Source organism: Mus musculus, chromosome 2 (genome assembly GCF_000001635.26).
Source record: "Mus musculus strain C57BL/6J chromosome 2, GRCm38.p6 C57BL/6J".
NCBI classification, from domain to species: Eukaryota; Metazoa; Chordata; class Mammalia; order Rodentia; family Muridae; genus Mus; species Mus musculus.
This window is the reverse complement of record NC_000068.7, coordinates 5,013,311-5,038,787: the sequence shown is the minus strand read 5'-3', so window position 1 is coordinate 5,038,787 and position 25,477 is coordinate 5,013,311. Positions and strand designations below refer to the sequence as shown.

Below are 25,477 nucleotides of genomic sequence, written 5' to 3'. Positions count from 1 at the left end.
TGTATAAGAAATACAGCCTTGTTTGTTTGTTTGTTGTTTTTTTTTAATAATAATATTTCAGGAAATAACAAGGGAAAGATGACCCAAAGTGAACATTTGCCCTAGAAAATTAAGATAACTTGTAATTCACATGTAGGCCAAAACCTGGGCCAAATGTGAAGTGTCCTACCGTGTGGGTAAGCCCACACTCCTGCGAGTACCATCTGCTGCCTCTGCCGTGTATTCAGCCAAGCCAAAGGGACAATAACTGAATACCAATTAGGGTTGGTAGTTTGTAACAGAAAAATGGGAAACAACACATCTCTACAGACTTCCCATGGCGCAGCACTGCTTTGACAGGAGCCTTGAGGGAAGCAGTGCTTTGAGCAGCCCTTCCACAGCCACTTTCCTGCTTCTTGGTCACTTCCAAGTAGCTGCCTCCATGGATAAGGTTTAAATTGTTACTTACGTTTTTGAAGATTTAATCATGACCTATTGACCTCTAGGTATGAACGAGGAAGGCTGAACTGTCTTGCACAACCATCAGCCGCCCAGTACATGCATTTCTGGAACTTTCTGTACCTCCTCTTCCTAGCTGAAATCGATAATTTTGAACTTTCCTCAAATTACTACTCTGTTCGTGCCCCTGTGCATTTGGACACATGCATACAATGCACATGTGTGCTCGCTCACAGTCAAGCACAATGACATGTGTGCTCGCTCACAGTCAGGCATACAGTGCACACGTGTGCTCTCACAGTCAGGCATACAGTGCACACGTGTGCTCGCTCACAGTCAGGCATATAGTGCACACGTGTGCTCGCTCACAGTCAGGCATACAGTGCACATATGTGCTCTCTCACAGTCAGGCATACAGTGCACACGTGTGCTCGCTCACAGTCAGGCATACTATGCACATGTGTGCTCGCTCACAGTCAGGCGAGCTTGCACTAGACAGCAGTCACTTTCCTTTTATACTTTTTAGGTCTCAGTACAAAATTCGCCATCTAACCAGTTGCCTCTTGCGTTGGTCTGTTTTCTGCTTCTTTAACAGAGTGCTAGACTAGACAGGTTGTAAACTATGGAAGTGTTTTCAGCCTATAGTCCTGAGGCTTTCAACAGAAAACAATGGAGCTTTTAACCCAGCCTTTATTAGGAACCCACTCCTGAGATGGTAACTGTGAAGGCATGCTGCTACAGCACCATGGCAACTAAGTGTCAACGTGGAAGGTTGGAGAGGTGCTCCGCAGTCAAGAGCATAGACTGCTCTTATAGAACACCTAAGTCCAGGCCCCCATGTGGAGTGACTCACAACTGCCTGCAACTCCAGTTCCAGGGGATCTTAAGCTCTCTCCTGACTCCTGCATTCACACACAGTTAAAAATAAAGTCTCTCACCCCTCAGAAAACTCACTGTGAGGTTTGAAAGGGTTGTTTAGTTATAGCTTCATGGTTTCCCTGGGAGCCAGTCTCTTCATTACAGTCAATTCATTACGACTCGGATTGTTCTTAAGGTATCTTGATTCCACTACTTTGTAGTCGTTCCTAAGACCGCTTTTAGTCAGCATCCTATAGAATTCCTATAGAATTCCTCATTCCAATTCAGCATCCTATAGAATTCCTCAGCTCGCCACTGTTGGATCCCATTTCCTTAACCCAGTGCCTTTCTTACTCTTTCCCCCTTAGTAAAGTACACTGTATCTCTACTGACTTACTGAGGAAGAATATGAGAAGAGAATATTTTCTGAGATCTGCCTAGCCAAAAGTCTCCCACCTCTTTGCTTCATCTGTATTCTGTATGTATTCATCTTATGTATTCATCTGTATGTATTCATCACAGGAGTTCTAGTCAGCAATAGGATAAAAGCAAGATGACTGCTAAAGAGGCAAATATAAAGAGACATTGAAGCCCTGCCTTTCTCCAGGCTCTGACACGTGCATTCGAGTGCCTCTACAGCTGCTTGTCCTCGTGTGTCTAAACAGAAAGTAAAACTTCTCTACATTCTGATGTTGTTGGTGTTTTGTTTTGTTGTTTTCAGAATTTCAGATTTTGAAAAGAAAGCAAATGGCCATTCTTCTACTGAGAAGCAGACAGCGAGGAGAGCAGACAGAGAGAAGGAGGACAAAGGCCAAGAGAGTGTGGGTACAGCACCGCCAAAGGACTGGCACGTCCCTGGCATGTCCCCGTTGGTGACGTGGTTGCTGGGTTCAAGTCTTACGTTGCACTATTTACCTTAGAAATGGAAACTTGTTTGTTTCAGAATACTTTCTACTTCTTTCGTTTTCATTTCCTTATCCTGAATTTGAAGTGCATGTCAGTAAGATGTGAACCAGTCTGTACACTCTCATATCTCTCCTTGTCTGATGGCATCTCCTGAATCCTTAAGTCCACCACCAGAAAAAGACATTTTGACTGACTTATAAGATGTCCTTTGTGAACATGAATCTGAGACTTTAGAATGGAAAGATCTTGGCTCTGTCCCAGCACTGGTAGGGAACAAAGGAATTAGCGTTTAAAAAAAAAAAAAAAAAGTTCCTGAATAACTTATGCCCTTGAGCCTGAAGAGTTTTAAGTTTAGGAAAAGTTCCTGAAGCCAGGAAATTAAAGAGTTCACAGTAGTCTGTACGAGAGACATATAGAATGATCCTTCTGTTCATGTATTCATCAGTACACACACACACTCACTCTCACACACTCACAAACACACTCACTCACATACACTCATATACACACTCACATACACACTCACACACACTCATTCACACACACACTCATACACACACACACACTCATACACATTCAACACACATACACACACACACACTCTCTCATACACTCACTCACACACACACTGGCTATGTCCTTCCTTTCCCTTTCATTTCTCTTTATTTTTTTAAATTTTGAGATTGTGTCTTATCCAGCCTAGGCTGAGCTCAGACTCACACGTAGCCTAGGAGAGGAACTACGATGTTCCCTGCCTTTGCTATGCTAGGATTACAGACGTGCAGCGGCTTCTCTGGCTCTGAGTCCCAACCTTAAGACAATGGAGAACACTGAAGACTGGTACAGTGGTGCATACCCCTATGAGTCTGGTGTCTGGTAGACTGAGGCAGTTGGATTTCAGATTTAAGGACAGCTTATGTGACAGCAAATTCCAGATCAGCATGAGTGCAAAAGCAAAACGGGGGTGGGGAAGGTGGAGAGAGAACAGGATGAGCTTACATGAAGAGAGCACGCTGCCAGAACAGCACACCGTTAACTGATGGACCAACAGTTAATGGGAAAGTATTGATGTTTCTAAGCTCGGATAAAACTCATATGCAAATTGACAACTGGCGGGCTTCCGGGAGAAGAGCTGGATAACAAATAATTACGTAAGCTAGAAGCAGACATTGGCAAGGCAATATAGTCTCGGAGTCTTTCCCCACACGAATAAAGTTATATTTTGACCTGGTGACCTGTGATCCCAGAAGCCTGAGTAGGTCCAGGTTTAGCAGTAAATCCATTATCACACAGGCCTAGACTGATAGTGGATGTGGTGCACAGAAACACAAGCTTGCCCAGACTGCTTTTCACATAAGTCACTTGGGGAAGTCTTGCGCAAATCAAGTCTACTCAGGGTTTCCGTGTTAGCTGGATATTAGTGGTCCATACTTTCTCCTCACACAAGGTCCACCTCCTCTCGAATGCTCTGTCTCACGTGAATGTCTGACATTGTCTGACAGGTTGGAAGCGAAGTGGAAACACTGAGCATTCAAGTGACCTCTCTGTTTAAGGAGCTTCAAGAGGCACACACAAAACTCAGTGAGGCTGAGCTGATGAAGAAGAGACTTCAAGAAAAGTAATAACTCATTTAATTTCCTCGCATGATTTATGAAGTGCGTTACTGTAGCAAAGCAGTTTTGTTACTGTATTAAAACAAGCAGGGACCTGATAGACGGTTCAGAAAAAGAGAACTTAGTGTTGGTGTGTATTCCTGAAGCTGTTGTCACACGGGTCATAAGGACACAAGAGGACTTGCACTGTGCTGTGAAGAGCACCAACCTCTGTAACCCCTGTACAGAGCTACATATAGTATTGTGATGTGAGAGATTTGCTGTACTTGGCATTAACACCCTGCACATAGCCATAGTGTATCTGTCTTTCGGCTCTCATAGGAGATGCTCGGGGCTTTCCTTTCCTCTTACTGGATCCTCATCAGAAATGAGAGTCTTTGTGACAGGCAGACTTTAGATTCTGAAGGGTGCCCAGGGATTTTGCTGTAATTTGCTCCTTAGTTCAGGTTGGGTAAAAATATATTAAAAATATAAGATGTTTAAAATATCCCACCCACCATAAGGCGGGAAGAAACAAAACAAGAAAGCAAACCTGAAGCAAAAAGAACAAAGTGTTTTGCCCTGTGGCCCTACCACACTCTGTACTTGATATCCTCTTGAGGATTTGTGCAGAAGCCAGGGAGAGTGACAAAGTGTTGTTTCTCCTCGGGGAATATTCATCTTTTTCAGGTGTCAGGCTCTGGAGAGGAAGAACTCTGCAACACCATCAGAGCTGAATGAAAAGCAAGAGCTCGTTTACAGTAACAAGAAGTTAGAGCTGCAGGTGGAGAGCATGCGCTCCGAAATCAAGATGGAGCAGGCCAAGACAGAGGAGGAGAAGTGAGTGTGTGCACCTGTGTGCGTGGGGTGGGGGCGGGGCGGGGGCGGGGCGGGGTGGGGCGGCAGCTCACCCAGAAGGGGAAGGACAGCTGGCCAAATACAGATGGGGTGGGGTGGGGGTGGGGGTGTACCTGGGAGTCATGGCATAAAATCTGTTTTACCATCTGGAAACTAGATGTCTAGGAGACTCCTGGACAGATTAAAGTTTTGCGTTGTAGCAAAAATAGGAAAATTATTTTTATTCTATCTTTTGAGAGAAAGACAGTCTTATGGAAGATACCATTTTCTTTGAGAGTAAGAAAAATGCTGACAAGTGGTGGCTGTAGTTTCATTTCTGTTCCATGATAAAATAGCCTGACAAAGCAACTTCGTGGACAGAGGGGTTATCTTAGCTTACACGGTCCAGCCACTCACTGGGAGGGAGTTGGCCAAGGCGCTCTGGGCTGGAAGCCCATTCACATCATGTCAAGAGCAGAGAGAAATGAATGCTTAGTTCTCAGCTTGCCTTGCCTACTTCTATTGCTTAGTTTTGTTTTTTGAGACAGGATTGGTCTGTGTTTCTCTGGCTGTCCCAGAATTCACAGAGATCCACCTGCCTCTTACACCCGAGTGCTGGGATAATCGAGAGCCCTAAGCTAGGGACTGGCCGGTGTCACTGCTTTCATGTGGCAGGTCATCCGACATGGGTAAAGGCAGTGCAGACAGTCCTCACAGACAGGCCCCTGAGCCAACCTGATGGAAGCGATCTCTCACTGAGACTTTCCTCAGGTGACTCCTGGTCCTGTCAAGCTGAGAGTTAAAAGTTGGTGGGATGGAAAAAAACCAAGAGATTTTTCTACTTGAGTTTTCAAAGTCTGTTAGGGAGACAGGAGGATGGGCTTCTGTGATATTTCCCTCATTATTCCACTTTTAATATCACATTTTAATAGGTCCAGGTTAGCCACTCTGCAGGCAACTCACAACAAGCTCCTTCAAGAACATAATAAGGCACTGAAAACAATTGAAGAACTAACCAAGCAACAGGTATTTACAGAGCAAAGGTACTTCCATAGCCTGGGGATTGAACCACCAAATGACCCCTCAACTAAATCCACTCTCAAGAACTGCTTTGCGGTTATCAGTTGTAACAGAATTATTATAGCTTTTCACCTCAGCTTGTATATAAAACGTGACTTGTGTATGGAGGGGGTGCTGATGTCTCCAGGCAGGGCAAGGGCTTTTCCTACTTCCCGAGGGTGTGTCTGTAGGAAAGCTGAGAGCCTGGGCTCCTTGTCAACAGTGGAGCGAGACAGCTAGCTATAGCCATCTACTGGCTGAGACTGTGCAAGGCCATCTTGCCTGCTGGCACTGAACTTGGAACCCTGGTTTTACAGCATTTAGTTTAAATTAGTAAGGATGTTCGAATAAGCCTAGGGCCTCTTGCATATTTGGCAAATGTTCTACTATTGAGCTACACCCTCCTGCCTTCCCTCTTACAGGGTCTCAGAGTTACTTGAGCAGACCTTGAACTTGCAAGCCTACTGCTCAATCTCCTGAGTAGTTACGATTACAGGTCTCTGACATAAGCACCATGTTTTCTTTTCCTTTTCCAGAGGGGGCAGGGTGTAGGGGGTGGGGTCCATGTACATATTGGCATGTTCATGTGGAAGTCAAAAGCTGACTTTGGTATTTTCTTTGAGACAGGCCACTTTAGTTTCTGAGGGTCTCTCTTATTGAAGCTTACCAATTGGCTAGGCTGGCCAGCCAGCAAACCAGGCACCCTCCTGTCTCTGCATCCCCAGGACTAGGGTTGCAAGCAAGAGTTATCACCATATCTACCTTTTAGATGGATGCTGAGGAACTGGCCTCAGATCTCATACACACAGCAGGCACTAGGGACTGGGTAATCCCCCAGGCCTTTTTACTTCATTAAAAAACAAAAAAATTTTATAACTCTCTTAAACTATAGCTTTAAAAAAAGAGAGAGAACCTTTTGTTTGTTTGTTTGTTTGTTTGTTTGTTTATCTAGAGAAAGAGCCTTTATGTGTCCTTGGCTAGCCTGGAACTCACTGCATAGACAAGGCTGGCCTTGAACTCAGAGTTCTACCCATCCCTGCTGCCTCCAGAGTGCTGGGATTAGAGGTGTGAGCTGCATTGTCCAATAAGGACCTGATCCCTTTTAAATGTAAACTAAAGTAACATCAAAGCTAAAGTAACAAGATAAATAATAGTATCCATGCCTCAGGCTCATCAGAGTAGGCTTGTTCTCATGGGACATTGATCTGGTTTCGTGTGTGCTGAGATCTGAACTCATCTACTGGGAACAGTGCTATGCTACGCTCACTCGCTGTTACCTTCTCAGAAAGTGTTTGGGCTGGAGAGATGGCTCAGTGGGTGAGAGCACCGACTGCTCTTCCGAAGGTCCTGAGTTCAAGTCCCAGCAACCACATCACCATGTGGCTCACAACCATCCATAGTGAGACCTGACACCCTCTTCTGGTGTGTCTAAAGACAGCTACAGTGTACTTACATGTAATAAATAAATAAACAAATAAATCTTTAAAAAGCAAGAAAGAACGTGTTTTAGCCAAGGAAGTGCTTATTGGCAAGGCAAAAGTGACTACAGCTTGCTGAATGAGTTGTCATGGCTGAGTAACAGACTGGAGCTGACAGTTCTTAAGTGTAAAGCTTTATATTTTCCTAAAATAAGCTGCATCGTTTCCAAGCCATTTCTAGAATAAAGTTGTATTTTTCAGGCAGAAAAGGTGGACAAGATGTTGCTGCAGGAGCTCAGCGAGAAGCTGGAGCTGGCAGAGCAGGCTCTGGCATCCAAACAGCTCCAGATGGATGAGATGAAGCAGACGCTCGCTAAGCAGGAGGAAGACCTGGAGACCATGGCCGTCCTCAGGGCTCAGGTGAGAGTCAGGCTAGAGTCTGGCCTGAGTGATGCCCCCGAGACATTTCCACTGTGAGAATGGCAATGCTTAACATAACAGTGATTTTTTTTTAATGTTCTTTCTGCCAGTTCCTTCCTCCTCCTCTTCATCTCCTTCTCTTCCTCTTCCTCTTCCTCCTCATTCTTTTTTGTCTGTTTTGTCACTACGTGGTCTCACTGTTTAGCTCTGGCTGACTTGGAATTTACTATGTAGGCCAGGTAGGCCTTCAACTCACAGAGATCTGCCTGCCTCTGCTTTCCAAGGGCTGTGACTAAAGGCCTGCACCACCGTACCTACCCAGTGGAGTTTTTTAAAAAATGAAAGTCAGGCATGGTTGTGCACACCTGAAATTTCAGCACTTGAGAAATAAAGGCAGGGAAATTAATAGTTCAAGGCCAACTTTAGACTCCCAGGTACTAGTATAAGACTTATTTCTAAATATTTTTGTAACTTATACTATTTATTATAAATGGTGTTTTGGGGAAAGTGGGTTTTGGGTTTTTTTGTTTATGTTTTTGTTTTCCGACAGGGCCTCAAAAGACAAGCTAGCCATAAATTTGCTATGTAGCCAAGGATGGCCTTGAACCCCTGATCACACAGGCATGTCCCCATGCCTAGCTTCATATGGGTCTTTTTCTTAAAAGTTGCTATTAAATAGAAATGCTAGACACAGGGTTGAAAAACACTGGGCGTGGCAGCATTTACTTGTGATCCCAGTGCTGAGATCCCTGAGTTCCCTGGCCAGCCAGTCCAGCCCAGCTGGGAAGACCCAGGCCAGTGACAGCCGCTGTCTCAAAAACCAAAGTGGATGGCACCTGAGGAATGACATCTGAGGTTGTCCTCCCGCCTCCACATGTACATGTTCCCATATGCGCACGCGCACACACACACACACACACACAGTGAAGAGGGAAAGAGAGATTACATCATTATGTACATTGCTAATTTTAAAATTAAACACTACCAGTTTATCTTACAAAAATACATGACCAGAATTCTCTCAGGAGGGCCCCAATGTCTTTACGTCCTTGTGTTTTTTACTTAGAAATGATGTCATTAGATTCTATGCTACCTGGGGGCTCATTATTGCCAGCTGCCCATTGTGGACAAACCCCACAGAGAGGAGTTTGTGCCTGTGGCTTTAATGCCGTTACTAGAGGAACATCATGGGAGCCTTGTGTTCCCTTGCATAGCCCATATGGCTGTTTTCTGCCCTGTGGCTTGGAGTCTGTGTCATGACTGTGCATGGGTGTTGGTTTTGGTAGATGCTCTTGGTCATTCACCAGCTCTGACTTGTGCACAACAGAGCGTAGATAATGCTCTCAGCACTGATGCAGCGATGGATAGCACAGAGATTCCACACCACAGAAGTGAGTCTCCACCATGAACACTTACTGTGCACCGCAAGATGCTGCATCACCCAGAATTGATGGAACCCTCCTAAAATGATGATTGATATATATATATTACATACCTTTTGGTAATTATAGTTTTAACATAATAGAATTTTTTAGACAAGGTGTTACTATGTAACTCAGGTTGGCCCCAAATGCTAGAAAACAGGTGTGCAGCACTATGCGAGGCTTAGATTTGTATTTCCTTTAAACAGTAATAGATAATATAGCCCAAAGCCATGAAATCCAAAGGCCAGTTTTAAACATAGTAAGTTGAAAACTTGGCACCAGGGAACTGGAGAGGAGCTTAGCATATACAGACAGCCCTTGCTCGTGAACACATGAGCACATACATACACAAAGTAATAATCTTTTTTTAAAAAAAAGAAATCTAGGCACCCAGTACAATGATGCGTGTGAGCAATCTTTAGTACTCGAGGCAGGTCATGTGACAAACACACGGCCTCATCTGCAGTGAACCTGGTCTGCATATTGAGCTCCAAGCCACTTAGGGCTACTTAGTGAGACACTGCCTCAAAAAATTAAAACAAGGGCTGGTGAGATGGCTCAGTGGGTAAGAGCACCCGACTGCTCTTCCAGAGGTCCGGAGTTCAAATCCCAGCAACCACATGGTGGCTCACAACCATCCGTAACAAGATCTGACGCCCTCTTCTGGAGTGTCTGAAGATAGTGTACTTACATATAATAAATAAATAAATCTTAAAAAAAAAAAAAAAATTAAAACAAAATGGGGCTGGGGAGATGGCTGAGTTGTTGATAGCTCACCGGTTGCTCTTCCAGAGGATGTGGGTTCAGTTCCCAGCACCTATATGGCAGCTCATGCTGTCTGTGGCTTCAGTTCCAGGGGGGCTGGCACCCTCACACAAACATACATGCAGGCAAATCACCAATGCACATAAAAATAAATAAATCTTTAAAAAAATAAAGCAAAAGAAGATTTAAAAACTGCTATTAAAACAATGTTCAGATCATTTCCATTCACTGTGAAATTTGCTTTATGTTATAATTGAGAACAATGAAATTATTCTGATAATAATATTACTTATCTGTTCCTTTTTTTCAATTTTATTTTATTTGTTCTTTAATATTTTTTTACAGTCCAGACTTTATCCCACTACCAGTCCACCCTTCAACTCTTCCACATCCCACAACTCTTTCCCCCATCTCCAAGAGAAGCCCCCATGCCCACCTCCACCCCACCACACCTCCCTGGGGCCCCAAGTCTCTCGAGGGTTAGGTGCATCTTCTCGGACTGAGTCCAGACCCGGCAGGCCTCCGCTGTATGTGTCTGGGACCTCATAGTGGCTGGTGTGTGCTGCCTGCTTGGTGGCTCAGTGTCTGAGAGATTCCAGCAATTAATCTGGTTTTCTGTGTGGCAAATTATGCCCAAAGCATAGCAGCTAACAAAACAAACATTGTCATCTCAAGTACAGATTCTATGAATGAAGAGTCCAGGCGCAGCTCACTAGGGGAGGTCTGGCTCAGAGTCTCTCATGAGGCTGCACTAAAAATGGACATGGCAGCCATTTCCAAGGTGACTCAGTCACATGCCTGTCAGGAGGCCTCCCTACGTGTGCCTCTCCAGAGACCTGCTCACGGCATGCACGGCAGCTGACCTCCAAAGCAAGCGATCCGGAGGAGAGCAATGCATGACCCACCTTGCTTTATGATGTGGTTTCAGAGTCCGCCCCCATCCCTTCTCTAGCATCTTAGGACTTACACAGGCTGGCCCTACTGTGGGAATAGACCTCAGAATTTCTTCACCAAGACATGAAGATCACGGAAGCCACAGTGGAGGCCGGTGACCCCACATGTAGAGGAAGTGTCCAGGAAAATAAGACCTTTATCTAGGTTCAAACACTGAGGTCACTAAACATTTCTTTTTTCATACAATCTTGCCATGTAGCCCAGGCTAGGCTAGAATTCAACATCTTCTTGCCTCTGCCTGTGGAACACTAAGATTACAGGCCGGTGCTACCATGCTCAGCCAGAGTTTCCTAAGACTAAGGACTATTAAGCTCACTAGAAAAGTGACCAGTTTATATTTCCAGAACTTTTAAAAGACAGGGTCTTGCTGTGTAGCCCAGGACTTGCAACACAGACCTGAACAGACGAGAGAGTCTCCTGGTTCCATCACCAAGAGCTGACTCTGAGGACTTGTGATGAAGTCAAAGAAGCAACCAACATAAGAGCACACACATGTCTGGAATTCAACAAATAATGTGTATTTATTTATTTATTTTAAATTTAGCTTAACATCAACATTCTGGTAAGCCATTTACTATGTTATACCTGAATACTATTTTTTTATAAAAAAAAAATCTACTGAATTAATGATTCATGCATCCCTGAAGCCATTTATATCAGTTCAGTTTAGGAGTTCCCATTGTTTAAAGCACCCACACATATGCAACTTGTATCTACTGTTTCATAGCATTGGAAAGCCATGATTCACCCGCTCACAACAGAAGTCTCGTCATTCCCAAAGCCTGTCTACAGGTGCAGCATGGACCCTGATCTCATGATCATCCCTGAGTCCACGGTCATCTCCATGGTAACCTAACTTTTCCCCCTAACAGATGGAGGTGTACTGCTCAGATTTTCACGCTGAGAGAGCAGCAAGAGAGAAGATTCATGAAGAAAAGGAGCAGCTGGCCTTGCAGCTCGCGATTTTGCTGAAAGAGAACAATGACATTGAAGAGGGAGGCAGGTAAGAGGATGCAAGGAGACTGGCACACAGGCCAGTACCACAGAGGAGCAGTGTACAGGCTGTGTTCTTAGCACACGCCGTGAAAATAACATTCTGTGTCTCAGTATCCTAGCTGGCTTTGAATTAGCCACCTTAAAAAAAATGCTTACCAAATTCTAACTTTAAAATTTTATTTTTACTTACTCCGTTTGTTTTGAAACCGGTCATACCCTTTAACCCAGACTGGTCTAGAAATTGCTACTGCGTGCTGGCCTCAACCTTGCCCCCCTGCCTCAGTCTCTGGAGTGCTGCTTGGGACTAAAGGCATATGCCATATGTCTGGCTAAAAATTATTGGGAGAGGTCTTAAGATATTTTAAATAGAAGATTAAAATAATACAATTATTATGTAGTCCATTCTAAATTAACTGTTTCTTTCATTTGCTTCAAGTATTTCTTAATTTTTTTTAAACAGCTTTGATGACTTATGGGTGGAGTGTGGGTCCTTGTGTATGGATTTGTGTGTGGAGGTCAGAGGGCAGCTTCTCCTCTTCTGTCATGTGGTTCCCATCACTGAACTCAGGCTTGTCCGTGAACGATGTTCCAGCTCAGCCGTCCCAGCAGCCCCAGAGTCCTTTTTATCAAAGGACTAGGAGTCAGAGCTGCTCTCTGTGTCCCCATCCTTCAGTACACCCTCTCCCCTACTTTGTGAAAACAGGAAATTGGTGAGCCACCACCCACCTGCATTATAATTTTACATATCGATATGCACACAAATCCCTGCACCATATTTGTAGCCAACTTTTTAAGATGTATTTATGTGTGAGTGTTTTGCCTGTATGTCTGTATATACACTACATGCATGCCTAGTGCCAGCAGAAGTCAGAAGAAGATGTGCAATCCCCTGAAACTGGAGTTACAGACTGTTGTGAAACAGGGTGTGGGTGCTAGGACCCAAACTCACGTCCTCTGTTAGAGTCGCCTTCCCAGCTCCCAACACTGTGTTTTTAAAGGAAGATAATACTGAATTCTCTCCTGTGTCTAAGTTACAAAATGATCGTTATAGATATTGTTCTGCAATTTAATTTATGTCATGTGATTGTGAACTCTGATGCAGATTGGGTTCATTATTTTTTAGAAAAATACTAAGTTGGGCTGTATAAAATCAGGAAATAATCCAACTCACATTTTTCTTTTCTTCTTTTCTTTTTTTAAAAAGATGTATTTATAGCTGGGTGGTGGTGGCCCGCGCCTTTAATCCCAGCACTCGGGAGGCAGAGGCAGGCGGATTTCTGAGTTTGAGGCCAGCCTGGTCTACGGAGTGAGTTCCAGGACAGCCAGGGCTACACAGAGAAACCCTGTCTCAAAAAACAAAACAAACAAACAAACAAACAAAAAAAGATGTATTTATTATGTATACAGCATTTTGCCTGCATATACACCTGCAGGCCAGAAGAGGGCAGGTTAGTTTTTTCTCTTAGCTAATGAAATAATTTATTCTATTTAATTGCTTTGTAATGCCTTGATCCAGAAGTAAGCCACTTTCTCTGACCCACTTTGCTATCACTGTAGAGTTTGGTACCTGGCAGTGGTGGCACACATCCTTAATCCCAGCACTCAGGAGGCAGAGACAGGAGGGCATCTGAGTCTGCCTGGTCTACAAAGTGAGTTCCAGACAGCCGGGGCTACACAGAAAAGGCCTGGCATTTAAAACAGAGACTGGGGGGCCTGGAGAGATGGCTCAGAGGTTAAGAGCGCTTACAGAGTTCAGTTCCCAGCAAGATCTGGTGCCCTCTTCTGGCCTGCAGGTGTATATGCAGGCAAAACGCTGTATACATAATAAATACATCTTTTTTTTTTTTTAATTAGGTATTTTCCTCATTTACATTTCCAATGCTATCCCAAAAGTCCCCCATACCCTTCCCCCCACCCCCCTACCCACCCACTCCCACTTTTTGGCCCTGGCGTTCCCCTGTACTGGGGCATATAAAGTTTGCAAGTCCAATGGGCCTCTCTTTCCAGTGATGGCCGACTAGGCCATCTTTTGATACATATGCAGCTAGAGTCAAGAGCTCCGGGGTACTGGTTAGTTCATAATGTTGTTCCACCTATAGGGTTGCAGATCCCTTTAGCTCCTTGGGTACTTTCTCTAGCTCCTCCATTGGGGGCCCTGTGATCCATCCAATAGCTGACTGTGAGCATCCACTTCTGTGTTTGCTAGGCCCCGGCATAGTCTCACAAGAGACAGCTCTATCTGGGTCCTTTCAGCAAAATCTTGCTAGTGTATGCAATGGTGTCAGTGTTTGGAGGCTGATTATGGGATGGATCCCCGGGTATGGCAGACTCTAGATGGTCCATCCTTTTGTCACAGCTCCAAACTTTGTCTCTGTAACTCCTTCCATGGGAGTTTTGTTCCCAATTCTAAGAAGGGGCAAAGTGTCCACACTTTGGTCTTCGTTCTTCTTGAGTTTCATGTGTTTAGCAAATTGTATCTTATATCTTGGGTATCCTAAGTTTCTGGGCTAATATCCACTTATCAGTGAGTACATATTGTGTGAGTTCCTTTGTGATTGGGTTACCACACTCAGGATGATGCCCTCCAGGTCCATCCATTTGCCTAGGAATTTCATAAAATACATCTTTTTTAAAAAAGAAAAGAAAAAAGTGAGTTGGGTTATTTCCTGATTTTATACAGCTCAACTTAGTATCTTTATCACCTTCTGTCCTGGTACTCATAGTTGCTAAAAACCAAGTTAGTCTTTTGTTTTGGGTGGTTACTCTGTTGTTTGGCACTGAGGGTTTCAGAGCCTTGTGCATGCTAGCAAGCACTCAGCCTTGAGCTGTATCCTCAGTCCGGGTCAGTTTTCTTATGAAGGTCAGCCATGTGGTTTTGACTTGTTTCCCACACGCACCCTTCTGGCGGCTGCTTGCTGGTGTCCTGTTGCAGGCTATAGAATATCACAGGTGGTCTTGCTTTTGGTTGCAGTAGACAGTCCCTGATGGAAATGCAGTGCCGACACGGGGCAAGAACCAGTGACTCTGACCAGCAGACTTACCTGTTTCAAAGAGGTGAGTCACCTATGAGCTGGGATTTCAGATTATGTTGTAGAGAATGGCTCTGAAATCCAACTAGTCAAAATACAGCGCCGCTTGTTTCCCCAGAAGTCAGCCCCTGAGAGCCTCTCATTTCATTCAGCCCAGACTCTCGCAGCCAGGTAGTACCACGTCACTCACTCCAGCGTCTGTTAGCTGACCTGAATCGCCCGCCCTCTTCAACGCCTCCTGAGCCTCTGTTTGCCTTCACTGAGAGGGTTTTGCTTGGATTTATTTAGTTTGTGATGCTGGAAACGAAACTCAGATACTCATGAAAAGCTAGACAAGTCCAGGTCTAAAGAAATGCATGGTGCTAGATTTATGATGTGGTGGTAACAGTACACGAGCAACAATGTTCTGTGAATTATAGTAAACTATCAAAAGAAGGATTATTCTTGATTTTTTTCATACAAAATTATTTCAAAGAGCTAACAAAGCTAGGAAAAATGTTAATGGCAATGCTCTCCTAACAAGATGCCATCTTAAATTTCCCAGACATTGAAAAGGTCCCTAAGTCCTAGAGCAGCCCGAGTGCCCCTCAGTCTGCCCTACCCTGGTTTCTGTTGCTCTGATAACACCCCGACAAGCCAAGGAGGGGCCTTATTTTAACTCACATTCCCAGTAGGTAGGTTATCATCTATCACTGCAGAAGAGAGTCACAGCAAATCCACAGTGAAAAGTAGGTCTCTGCATGTCATTTGGTATTTCCTGTCTGTTCCCCCCTCCTGTGCCCCCCAGCAAAGTCTTTTTATAGGAAAGCAAGTTAAAAATAAGTTTAGCAGCAATGTGACTCATGCTGTAGTCCTAGTATGTGAGAGGCTGAGACAGAGAGATTGAGAACTCCAGGCCAGCCTAGGCTAGTCTATCCCAATAAATAAATAAATAAATAAATAAATAAATAAATAATAAATGATTAGTATACATATATGGTCGTATCACAATGAAACCCACTATTTTGAATAATTAATATGCATTGATAAAGGAACTAGAGAGATGGATGCCCGCGGGTCTTCCAGAAGAGCAAGTTCAGTTCCCAGCTCACATCTGCCGGTCAGTGCAGCCCTAGGGGAGCTGACGCCTTCAGGTTTCTGCAAGCACCTGAAGACACATAGCACACACTCAAGCACACATGAATAAAAAGTAATAAATCTTCTACATATATGGGTATATACTAACTAAAACAAAAACAAAAACCCTGAATCACAAAAATAAATGCAAACATTTGCATCCTTGAAGCATGCAGAGGATAGAGCCCATGGGCTGACAGAATGACCTGGGGTACTTTCAGCATCAGAAGGCAAAGGCTGGCCTGTCTCAAAGTGACATTCTACAAGTCAGCCTGTGGCCACCACATGTGTGTGCCCAGGTGAAGCATGCCCACACACACATGTTCGTACAAACATCTATGCCACTCCCCACCCACACAAACTTCTTGCTTCAGTGGTAACATGCTGAACACACCTAAGGCCCTAGTTTGACTCTCAGTGTTGCAAATAAATCAATTGAAATGTCTTAAATTTGTTTGCCACAAGTAATCCATTAGCCTTGTATATTATAAATTTAAGCAATGTGCTTTGAAGCAAACAAATGTTAGAGGTCATTTTCCTTTTCATACTCAAACAAAAATAAAAAGACAGTTTGGGAGCTGAGTCAACTACTTGACTAAGACTAAAAAGCCGAAAGTTTGTTCCATGCTGGTCAGGTGAGAGAGGTGCCCTGGGAGCAGAAGCAGTTTTCAGCATTAGTGGAGAAAGTTATTGATCAAAGATCTATGTAGAGTTGGGATGCATTTCAAATCTGTTTTGTAAAGAACGTCATGACAGTTTGAACATTTGTAAGGAGGAGGCTGGTCACATCGTGGTGGGCAGGAGGAAGAGACAAGGCCAGGGCCAGGGCTCTGAGCCCCAGCACACTTGCCATGCCCTACTTCCACCTTCCAAAGGTCCCACAGCCTTCCCCTGCCGCACCCGAGGATCAGCACAGGAGCCTCTGGAAAGGTGTCCTTCCTGACAGACAGGGCCTAGCTGCAGAGCCAGGGACTCTCAATCCTGCGGGACCCCTGGGGCCCGACGCTGTACCTGCTGCATCTCCACCTGGCTTCCCTACCTCGTCCATAGCCCAGCACAGCAGTACTTTAGAGTCCTGGAGGGCTCTCCATCAACTGAATCAGGAAATTGCTGTCTGCGTCTGCGAGAGACGGCTTGTCCTTCCAAGAATACTCCCCAGCTCCTCTCATCACTCCCTCTTTGGTTTATAGCCTCACCGGTGTCTTACTCTCCTGCATATTTAAGTCTTAGTAGACCATGCCTTGTCCTGTCCCTAGAAGTGTAACTGTGTTTCCCAGAACTGTTGCGGCCGCCAGATGGGATTTAAGGAACAAACACTAGTTCTAGTTTCTCTGTGTTCATAGTGATGATTTCCACTAGTGACCCAAAAGTACGTATTTGTACCCCACTCAAGGCTGATTTCTAAGTCTGACAGATGCTCACATCCGTGGCTAAGTCCAAAGTGCTCTTGGGATGGAGCTGGCTGACGGCACTTGTCACTTCTCATCCTCCCAGGAGCCGAGGACAGGAGCTGGCAGCACGGGCAGCAGCCTCGCAGTATTCCGATTCACTCCTGCCCCAAGTGCGGGGAGGTCCTGCCGGACATCGACACGCTTCAGATCCATGTGATGGACTGCATCATTTGAGTGTTCTCTCCAGTCCCCAAAGCTCTTGGTAAATGCCAGATTTCTCCTCCAACACTTGTACTTCTGTCTTCTTTATTGTCACATATATCACAAATATTTTTGACACACTGTACCCCTCCTAGGGAGAGCATCTTCTGGACCGACAGGAAGTCACAAAGAGGAATCTAATTAGCACCCTTCCACATAAGCCAGCCAGTGTTTTTATGTTCTGCTCATGAGAGTCACTGTGAGCAGTCAGCCAGAATGGCTGCAGTGTTTTTCTAGGTAAATCTTCCCTTAGTGGGCATCTTGTTGTGTGTGTAATTCTGTGGAAGTTCCATGTGGCTCTTTCTGACTGAACACTGTGGTATCTGTTGACACCAGGACAGGTGAGAGATAGGGACAAGCTCAGGATTGGAGTCCTTCCCTCAGCTGTTCGGTGTGACATTACCCTCAGGCTCCGTACTGGAGCTGTACAGGATAGTACAGTACATAGTTTAATTTTTAAAAGAACAGCTATTTTCTTTGCAGATGAAGTAGCAGCTTACAGATGTCTGAGACACTGAGAGCCTAACAGTGGGTAGCAGGACAGGAGGGAAGGTGTGGGAAGAGTGAGAGTGCTGGCCGATGGCACAGCGTCTCAGGAGGGATAATCTGTACAGAATAGTGACTGTAATCATTTGTATATTAAGGCCATATCACCAGTTTAGTAAACACCTTGCAAACCCTCTGTGTGTTATCTGATTTATTTAATCTGCCATCTGCTCTAAGGCCTTGTTGCATGTTACAAGTCATAGGAGTTTTGTACGTATTATTTTCTTTCTTTCTATACAGGGTTGCGCTGTATAGCCCTGGCTGTCCTGGAACTCATTTTGTGGACCAGGCTGGCTTCAAACTCACAGATACCTGCCTCTCTTCTAGGTGCTGGAACTAAAGGCATGTGCCAGCAAACCTGGTTTATTTGTGTTACATTCCTGCCTTTACAGTCGTCACTCCCTTTTTTTTTTTTTTTTTTTTTTTTTTTTTTTGGTTTTTCGAGACAGGGTTTCTCTGTGTAGCCCTGGCTGTCCTGGAACTCACTTTGTAGACCAGGATGGCCTCGAACTCAGAAATCCGCCTACCTCTGCCTCCCGAGTGCTAGGATCAAAGGCGTGCGCCACCACGCCCAGCGTCACTCACATTTTAATAGCATGGTTAGCTGCATGTGTTAATCAGACTTTTGCTGCTGTGACAAAATATCTGACCAAAAATGGAAAAGGAAGAAAAGTTTCTTCTGGCTTGGGGTGTCAAAGGTTTTGGTCCTTCCCGTTGGGAAGGCTGTGGTTGAACTGGGCAGCTTACACCATGGGAGGCCAGTGTTCAGTCAGAAAGAGCCACATGGAACTTCCACAGAATTACACACACAACAAGATGCCCACTAAGGGAAGATTTACCTAGAAAAACACTGCAGCCATCTGGCTGACTGCTCACAGTGACTCATGAGCAGAACATAAAAACACTGGCTGGCTTATGTGGAAGGGTGCTAATTAGATTCTTCTTTGTGACTTCCTGTCAGTCCAGAAGATGCTCTCCCTAGGAGGGGTACATTTTCTTTCTCCAGAAATAAGGAGTGTGTCAAAAATATTTGTGATATATGTGACAGTAAAGAAGACAGAAGTACAAGTGTTGGAGGAGATGCCTAATCCCAGTGGGCTCCCCACCTGCCAAGTAGTACTGCCCATGTTTAATGTCAACCCTTCCCTCTCCAGAAACTAAGGAGAGAGGTACTAATTTCCAGGGCGCTTTGCAACAGCAGTCACACTGACAAAGTTAGCGACTATTATTACTCTTGGAGCAAAGCCCTCAGGTGGCCGGGCTTGCAGGGCAAGCACATTAGCAGCTTGGTCATCTCGCCCGTCCTTCATGCTTATTAATATTTGCTGTCTGTCCATTCAGCAGTCTGTCTGCCCTTCCTTTTCCTGATATAATAGCCATCTTAACAGAATAATACATTATGTCATTTGGCTTTGTGTTTTCCCAGTGATCAGTTATCTTGAGCCTTCTGTATAGCTCTTGGCCACTTACAAGCCATTGGAGATGTGTCTGCTTCAGTTCATTGACCGTTTTCAAGTTGTGTTACTTGGTTTATTGGGTTTTATTCTATTTATGGTGGCTGATATTTTGTACATTAACCACTTTGTATACACACACACACACATACACACACACGCAGTTTGCTTTGCAAATATTCTCTTTCATTCTGTAGTTGGTTCTAATAAATGTTGGTTGTTTCTTTGGCCAGGCAGACTTCTTTTACTCTGATACAGTTGAGTTCCTATTTTCATTTCTCTTCTTATGCTTTTAATAAATGACTAATAGTGACTGTTGAACACCCAGGTTAAATAGAACATCTGTATTCCCCAAACCAAGGCACAGGGAATATTAAGAGGAATCAGTAAACGGGAGGGGTGTGATGATATTCTGGCTGCTGCACAATCCGACACAAGACAGGATTCTCATGAATATTCCCTCATGGATGGGGGAAGTGCTCCCAGTGTCCTCCCCTCAAACTATTGACAGTTAATGGGTTGCCAGAGGACCAGGGAGCCATTCTCCTTCGTGTAACACTGGTAAGTTGCCCACACATTACTGAGAAACCCCCCTCTGCTCATGCCGGCAACCCTAGTGAAACCCAGAGGATTTATTAAGGCATGACTATCAGAGGATTAGTTGGAAAGGGTGGGAGTAAGACAAAGTAATGGAGGATAATCTGATTAAAGACATATTCAGGCATGGAATTTTCAAAACATTCTATGCATATAAAAATTTCAAGATGTCAGTTCTAACTACTATGTAATTCCAGTCAAAATCCTGGCAAGCTATTTTGTGGAAATCAACAAAGTTTTAAGTGGGATGATATTAATAAAAGACCTGAGATGGCCAGTGCAGTATTGAATAATGAAGTCAAAGACTTTCCTAAGTTTCTGGTTGTTGCTATTGTTAGTAAATTGAATTCATTATTTAGTGTGTGTGTATATGTATGTATGTATATCTATATATAGATATACACACACACACACAATTGTGGGGAATTGCAGGCTGGTCTCCAGTCGAGCTGAGGTCTGAACCCTGATGGTCATAATTCACCCACATGACATGGTAGGCGTTCCCTCATGCTCCTGGAACTCTGGCCCCTGCCTAAGGTACCACCTCCCACAGCCTCCACAGAGAAGCATGGTCAGTAGTCACATAAGCAATGGCCCAAGCTTCTGACCTTCAGGCTAAACTACTCCCCAGTTACCTAGCAACAGTGAAGACCATAAAAAGGGGTGCTCAGCCCGCACCTCACTCTCTTGCTCCTTTGTCCTCTCACCTCTCTCGCTTCTCTCTCCTCTTCCCTTTCTCTTTGTCATCGTCTTTCCTCTCTTCTCTCTTTCCTCTGTCTCTCTCTCTCTCCTTTCTACCTTCTCTCTTTTCCCTGCATTTCTATAATAAAGCTCTAAAACCATAGAGTCTCTGCTCTGCTCCTTCAAGTTCCCCTGCACACTCTGGTCAGTGTTGGGAACTTCTTCCCTCCCTCCCACAACCCTGGTGGCTTTAGCAAAGTAGCTCTGGGGAGGGGGGTGTCCCCAGGCAGGGCTGCCCCATGACCACCCCCTGAAGAGTGGGATAGAGGAATGCCCACCCAGGGATGAGTGGATAGGGTAGATAGCAGCCCTCCCACGCCTGACTGTCCAGAGAATAGGGAAACTCTGGCGGGGTGTGGGCATCTTTCTCCTTCCGTTCTTCCCCAGGGCCCCCCACTTTTTTATTTTGTTCCCAATATACAATGTGCATGTTTTTCAAATACTCTCAATACACTGGAAAACTACAATCAAGACTAGAGAATTGGCAATGAAACAAAATGGAGTTGCATGCCCAAAAAAGAAGCAAGCCCACACAGATGCAGTCAGCTAATACTTGAGGATGAGAACAAGGCCCCAGGAAGGGCGGGGGCTTCAGGATGAAGACAGCTTGTGGTCCTCCCTGGCTGTTTTGATCATTGGTTCCTCTTCTTCCCAGTTTCTGGCCTTCTGCACCAGAGGTTCCTGAAAGCTCACTCTGTAGACCAGGCTGGCCTTGAACCCACAGAGATCCCCACCTGTCTTTTCCTCCTGAGTGCTGGGATTAAAGTGTATGTCGCCACCTCGCCCAGCGTCAGAAGCTCTTCATTTGAGAAGCATCTGGACTAGTTTCCAGAAAGTATACAAACCACTGGAACGCGTACAGGCTCTCGATGTTCGTGTTTTACTAGAAAGGGAAAAACCCTACTAGGTTAGCAACTACCCCACCCCCACCCCCAAATTAAGAACCACTACATGGTGCAGTTTCTTTTTTTTTTTTTTTTTTCCTTCTTTTTTTTTTTTATGTTTCTTTCCATTTTTTATTAGGTATTTAGCTCATTTACATTTCCAATGCTATACCAAAAGTCCCCCATACCCACCCACCCCCACTCCCCTACCCGCCCACTCCCCCTTTTTGGCCCTGGCGTTCCCCTGTTCTGGGGCATATAAAGTTTGTGTGTCCAATGGGCCTCTCTTTCCAGTGATGGCCAACTAGGCCATCTTTTGATACATATGCAGCTAGAGTCAAGAGCTCCGGGGTACTGGTTAGTTCATAATGTTGATCCACCTATAGGGTTGCAGATCCCTTTAGCTCCTTGGGTACTTTCTCTAGCTCCTCCATTGGGAGCCCTGTGATCCATCCATTAGCTGACTGTGGGCATCCACTTCTGTGTTTGCTAGGCCCCGGCATAGTCTCACAAGAGACAGCTACATCTGGGTCCTTTCGATAAAATCTTGCTAGTGTATGCAATGGTGTCAGCGTTTGGATGCTGATTATGGGGTGGATCCCTGGATAAGGCAGTCTCTACATGGTCCATCCTTTCATCTCAGCTCCAAACTTTGTCTCTGTAACTCCTTCCAAGGGTGTTTTGTTCCCACTTCTAAGGAGGGGCATAGTGTCCACACTTCAGTCTTCATTTTTCTTGAGTTTCATGTGTTTAGGAAATTGTATCTTATATCTTGGGTATCCTAGGTTTTGGGCTAATATCCACTTATCAGTGAGTACATATTGTGTGAGTTCCTTTGTGAATGTGTTACCTCACTCAGGATGATGCCCTCCAGGTCCATCCATTTGGCTAGGAATTTCATAAATTCATTCTTTTTAATAGCTGAGTAGTACTCCATTGTGTAGATGTATCACATTTTCTGTATCCATTCCTCTGTTGAGGGGCATCTGGGTTCTTTCCAGCTTCTGGCTATTATAAATAAGGCTGCTATGAACATAGTGGAGCATGTGTCCAGTTTCTAATAGCGCCACTTGGGAGGCTGAGGTAGGAGACTATTAGGAGTTCAAAGCCAGTCAGAACAACCCAACAGATCTTAAAAACAAAAACAGCAAAACCAACCGTGCAATAGTTTAGAGCTGATATGTGGGCCTCTGTGCAGCCTGTCTTCAGAGCCTCAGGTTGAAGAGAGCAAGCAGCTTCTGGTCCCTTCCTCCTCATTCTCTTAGTGTTATGCTTTAGATATGAAGTGTCCGCCTCAAAAGCTTCCTGCATTGAAGGCCTGGCCCCGGGAGAAGCAATGTTCAGGAGAGGAGCTTTCAGATCATGTGGATTAATCCACTGTGACCTCCAGGTCGGAATAGACTACTGGGAGCCAGATGGTGTGACAATTTTGGAATTTTGGTTTCTTGCCAAAATTGGTGGTAGTGGCGCACGCCTTTAATCCCAGCACTTGGGAGGCAAAGGCAGGTGGATTTCTGAGTACGAGGCCAGCCTGGTCTACAAAGTGAGTTCCAGGACAGCCAGGGCTATACAGAGAAACCCTGTCTCAAAAACAAAAAACACAAAACAAACAACCCCAAGCAAACAAGAAAAACACAAAAATAAAAATTAAAAAAAAATATCTTAAGAATATGTCTTGCTTTGTGGAATATGGGGCTGCTTCAGCTGTGACAGCAGCTGACTATGGTTTGCCTCAGGCTGAGGTGGGGGTGTGATTTTGCCAGCTGTAGATGGTTTCTTTGATTTTGTGATGTTTGGAATTCTAGGGATTTTTTTGGAGGGTGTATAAACGCCAGAAACCTGGTGGGTTGTTGGTTGATGTTGGCCCCAGTTTGTTAATTAGCCACGTGCAAAGAAGAAACAAGAAGAAATTAAACATCCTGATGGCAAAGACCAAACTTGTCCCAAAAACTCGGATGGCCCTAATCAGCAGGAAGTAGTCTTAACAATGTCTCCCCATTTCTGAGCCCTGACTTTATTCAGGGATCTCTTTATCCTTTTTTCTTTTATTTGGTGTTGTGGGGTTGAAAGGGTGGAAGAAAGAACTCACAAAGTAATGAAAGACCAGCTACAGTGTGGTGGTGGCACACACCTTAAATCTTAGCATTTGGGAGGCAGAAGCAGGTGGATCTCTTGAGTTCAAGGCCAGCCCGGTCTACGGGGAACATTCGAGGATAGCTGAGCCAAAACAAAAGGCTTCTGGGAGGTGGTAGCACTCTGTAGGCGGGGCCTAGCTGGAGGAAGAGGTCACTGAGAGCAGAAGTGGTAAATTTGCTCTTGGCTCTTCTGTCTTCCTGCTTCCTGGCTGCATGAGTCGAGCAGCTCTGTGCAAGCACACCAAACCTTCCACCATGCTCCGCCTTATCAACATACCCTTCTGCCTCATCCAGCTCTAGGAGCCATAGAACCAAATCTGTCCTGCCTTAAGTCAGCTTGCGCATTGATAGTTAAATGTTCTCAGGATTTCTAATTTCTTCCTGCCTGAAGTTGTCACAGAACCAAGAAGCCAAACATATTCAGATGCCATTATGAAACCAAATGGACTCTATCATGTCCCTTAAATGTGGATTTCCCATGTTCCCTGCTAAAGTGGATCACCTCAAGTAACAACTAGTTGTACAAGTCAGAAAGGGACCAGCTAGCCTCTGTCTGAGTTTCCTCTGCCCTCTTTCTCTCTCCTCAATATCCCACAGGCATTGGATTCTGAATTTATTTTACCCCAAATCACTTCCTCCTCTTTCCTCAAAATTGCCACCAAACCAATTAGTACAAATTGCTTAGCTCTCCATATCCATCTGTGCTTGAACACTTAGATTGATACTGTTTCCTATTCCTGGAATCACATGGGAAGCAAAGGTTATCTGTAAAGTCACAGGGAAGAAAGGAACTAGAGAGGACCAACAAGAACTGGCCTATCAGCCGGGCAGTGGTGGTGCACGCCTTTAATCCCAGCACTCAGGAGGCAGAGGCAGGCGGATTTCTGAGTTCGAGGCCAACCTGGTCTATGAGTGAGTTCCAAGACAGCCAGGTCTACACGGAGAAACCCTGTCTTGAAAAAAAAAAAAAAAGAAAAAAAAAGGACTGGCCTATCTAATTATTGAAGTCTCTTTATCACTGTGAAATTTTCATACTAGAATTATTCCTAATCCTGAGCCAGGAGCACAGGCTTTGATAACGATGAGATGGAGAAGAAGAAAACTCCGTGTCCAGGCATCAAGATTCTTTGCTTTCTAGTCACACACTGGGTAAACAGAGTGGAGAGATAGAGACACCAATGCTGTCTTATCTCAAATCAACTAGTGGATGAATTCAGACTCTAAAGAGTGTCACTTGGAGGTGCGTGTGGTCACTGTAATCCCAGCACTCTTGAAGCTGAGGCAGGTTTCAAGAATCCTAGGCCAGGGGTGTGAATCCAGCTCCATGGCAGTGGCACAGGGCATGCTTAGAATCCATGAACCCCGTTATCCAATCATCAGCACAAAGGAAAAGGAAGAGGGGGAGGGAGGAGGAATCCCAGGACACTCTGGATCCTGCTACATACTGTTTTAAAGTAATCCAGGCAGGCACTCTAAACCCAGTAGGTGGGAAGCAGAGTCTTGAGTTCAAGGCTCACCTGATCTACACAGAAAGGTCAAGGCCAGAGCTTCTTGGAGAGACCCTGTCTTAAACATCAACAAAACTGTGCATGGAAGTCTTTGGAATTATGGAGGGTAAATATTCTGCATTTGGAAAATGGTTTTAGACCTATGTAT

General features: G+C 44.8%; 1 protein-coding gene across 7 annotated transcripts in view; it reads left to right on the top strand.

The window, feature by feature from the left end:
• Optn (optineurin) overlaps positions 1 to 18,267 on the top strand; it is a 43,879-nt gene extending 25,612 nt beyond the window's left edge. For 4 of the 7 annotated variants that reach the window (NM_001356487.1, XM_006497547.4, XM_006497548.4 and 1 more), the window contains 8 exons: positions 2,018 to 2,117; positions 3,705 to 3,820; positions 4,485 to 4,634; positions 5,564 to 5,657; positions 7,370 to 7,528; positions 11,544 to 11,674; positions 14,639 to 14,721; positions 17,307 to 18,146. In NM_001356487.1, coding sequence (NP_001343416.1) covers positions 2,018 to 2,117; positions 3,705 to 3,820; positions 4,485 to 4,634; positions 5,564 to 5,657; positions 7,370 to 7,528; positions 11,544 to 11,674; positions 14,639 to 14,721; positions 17,307 to 17,437 — 964 coding nt within the window. In that variant the 3' untranslated portion in view covers positions 17,438 to 18,146. Of the gene's footprint in view, positions 1 to 2,017; positions 2,118 to 3,704; positions 3,821 to 4,484; positions 4,635 to 5,563; positions 5,658 to 7,369; positions 7,529 to 11,543; positions 11,675 to 14,638; positions 14,722 to 17,306; positions 18,147 to 18,250 lie in introns of those variants that run through there. The other 3 variants (NM_181848.5, XM_030252089.1, XM_011238987.3) reach the window with 2 other exon arrangements.
• Positions 18,268 to 25,477: the final 7,210 nt, after the last annotated feature.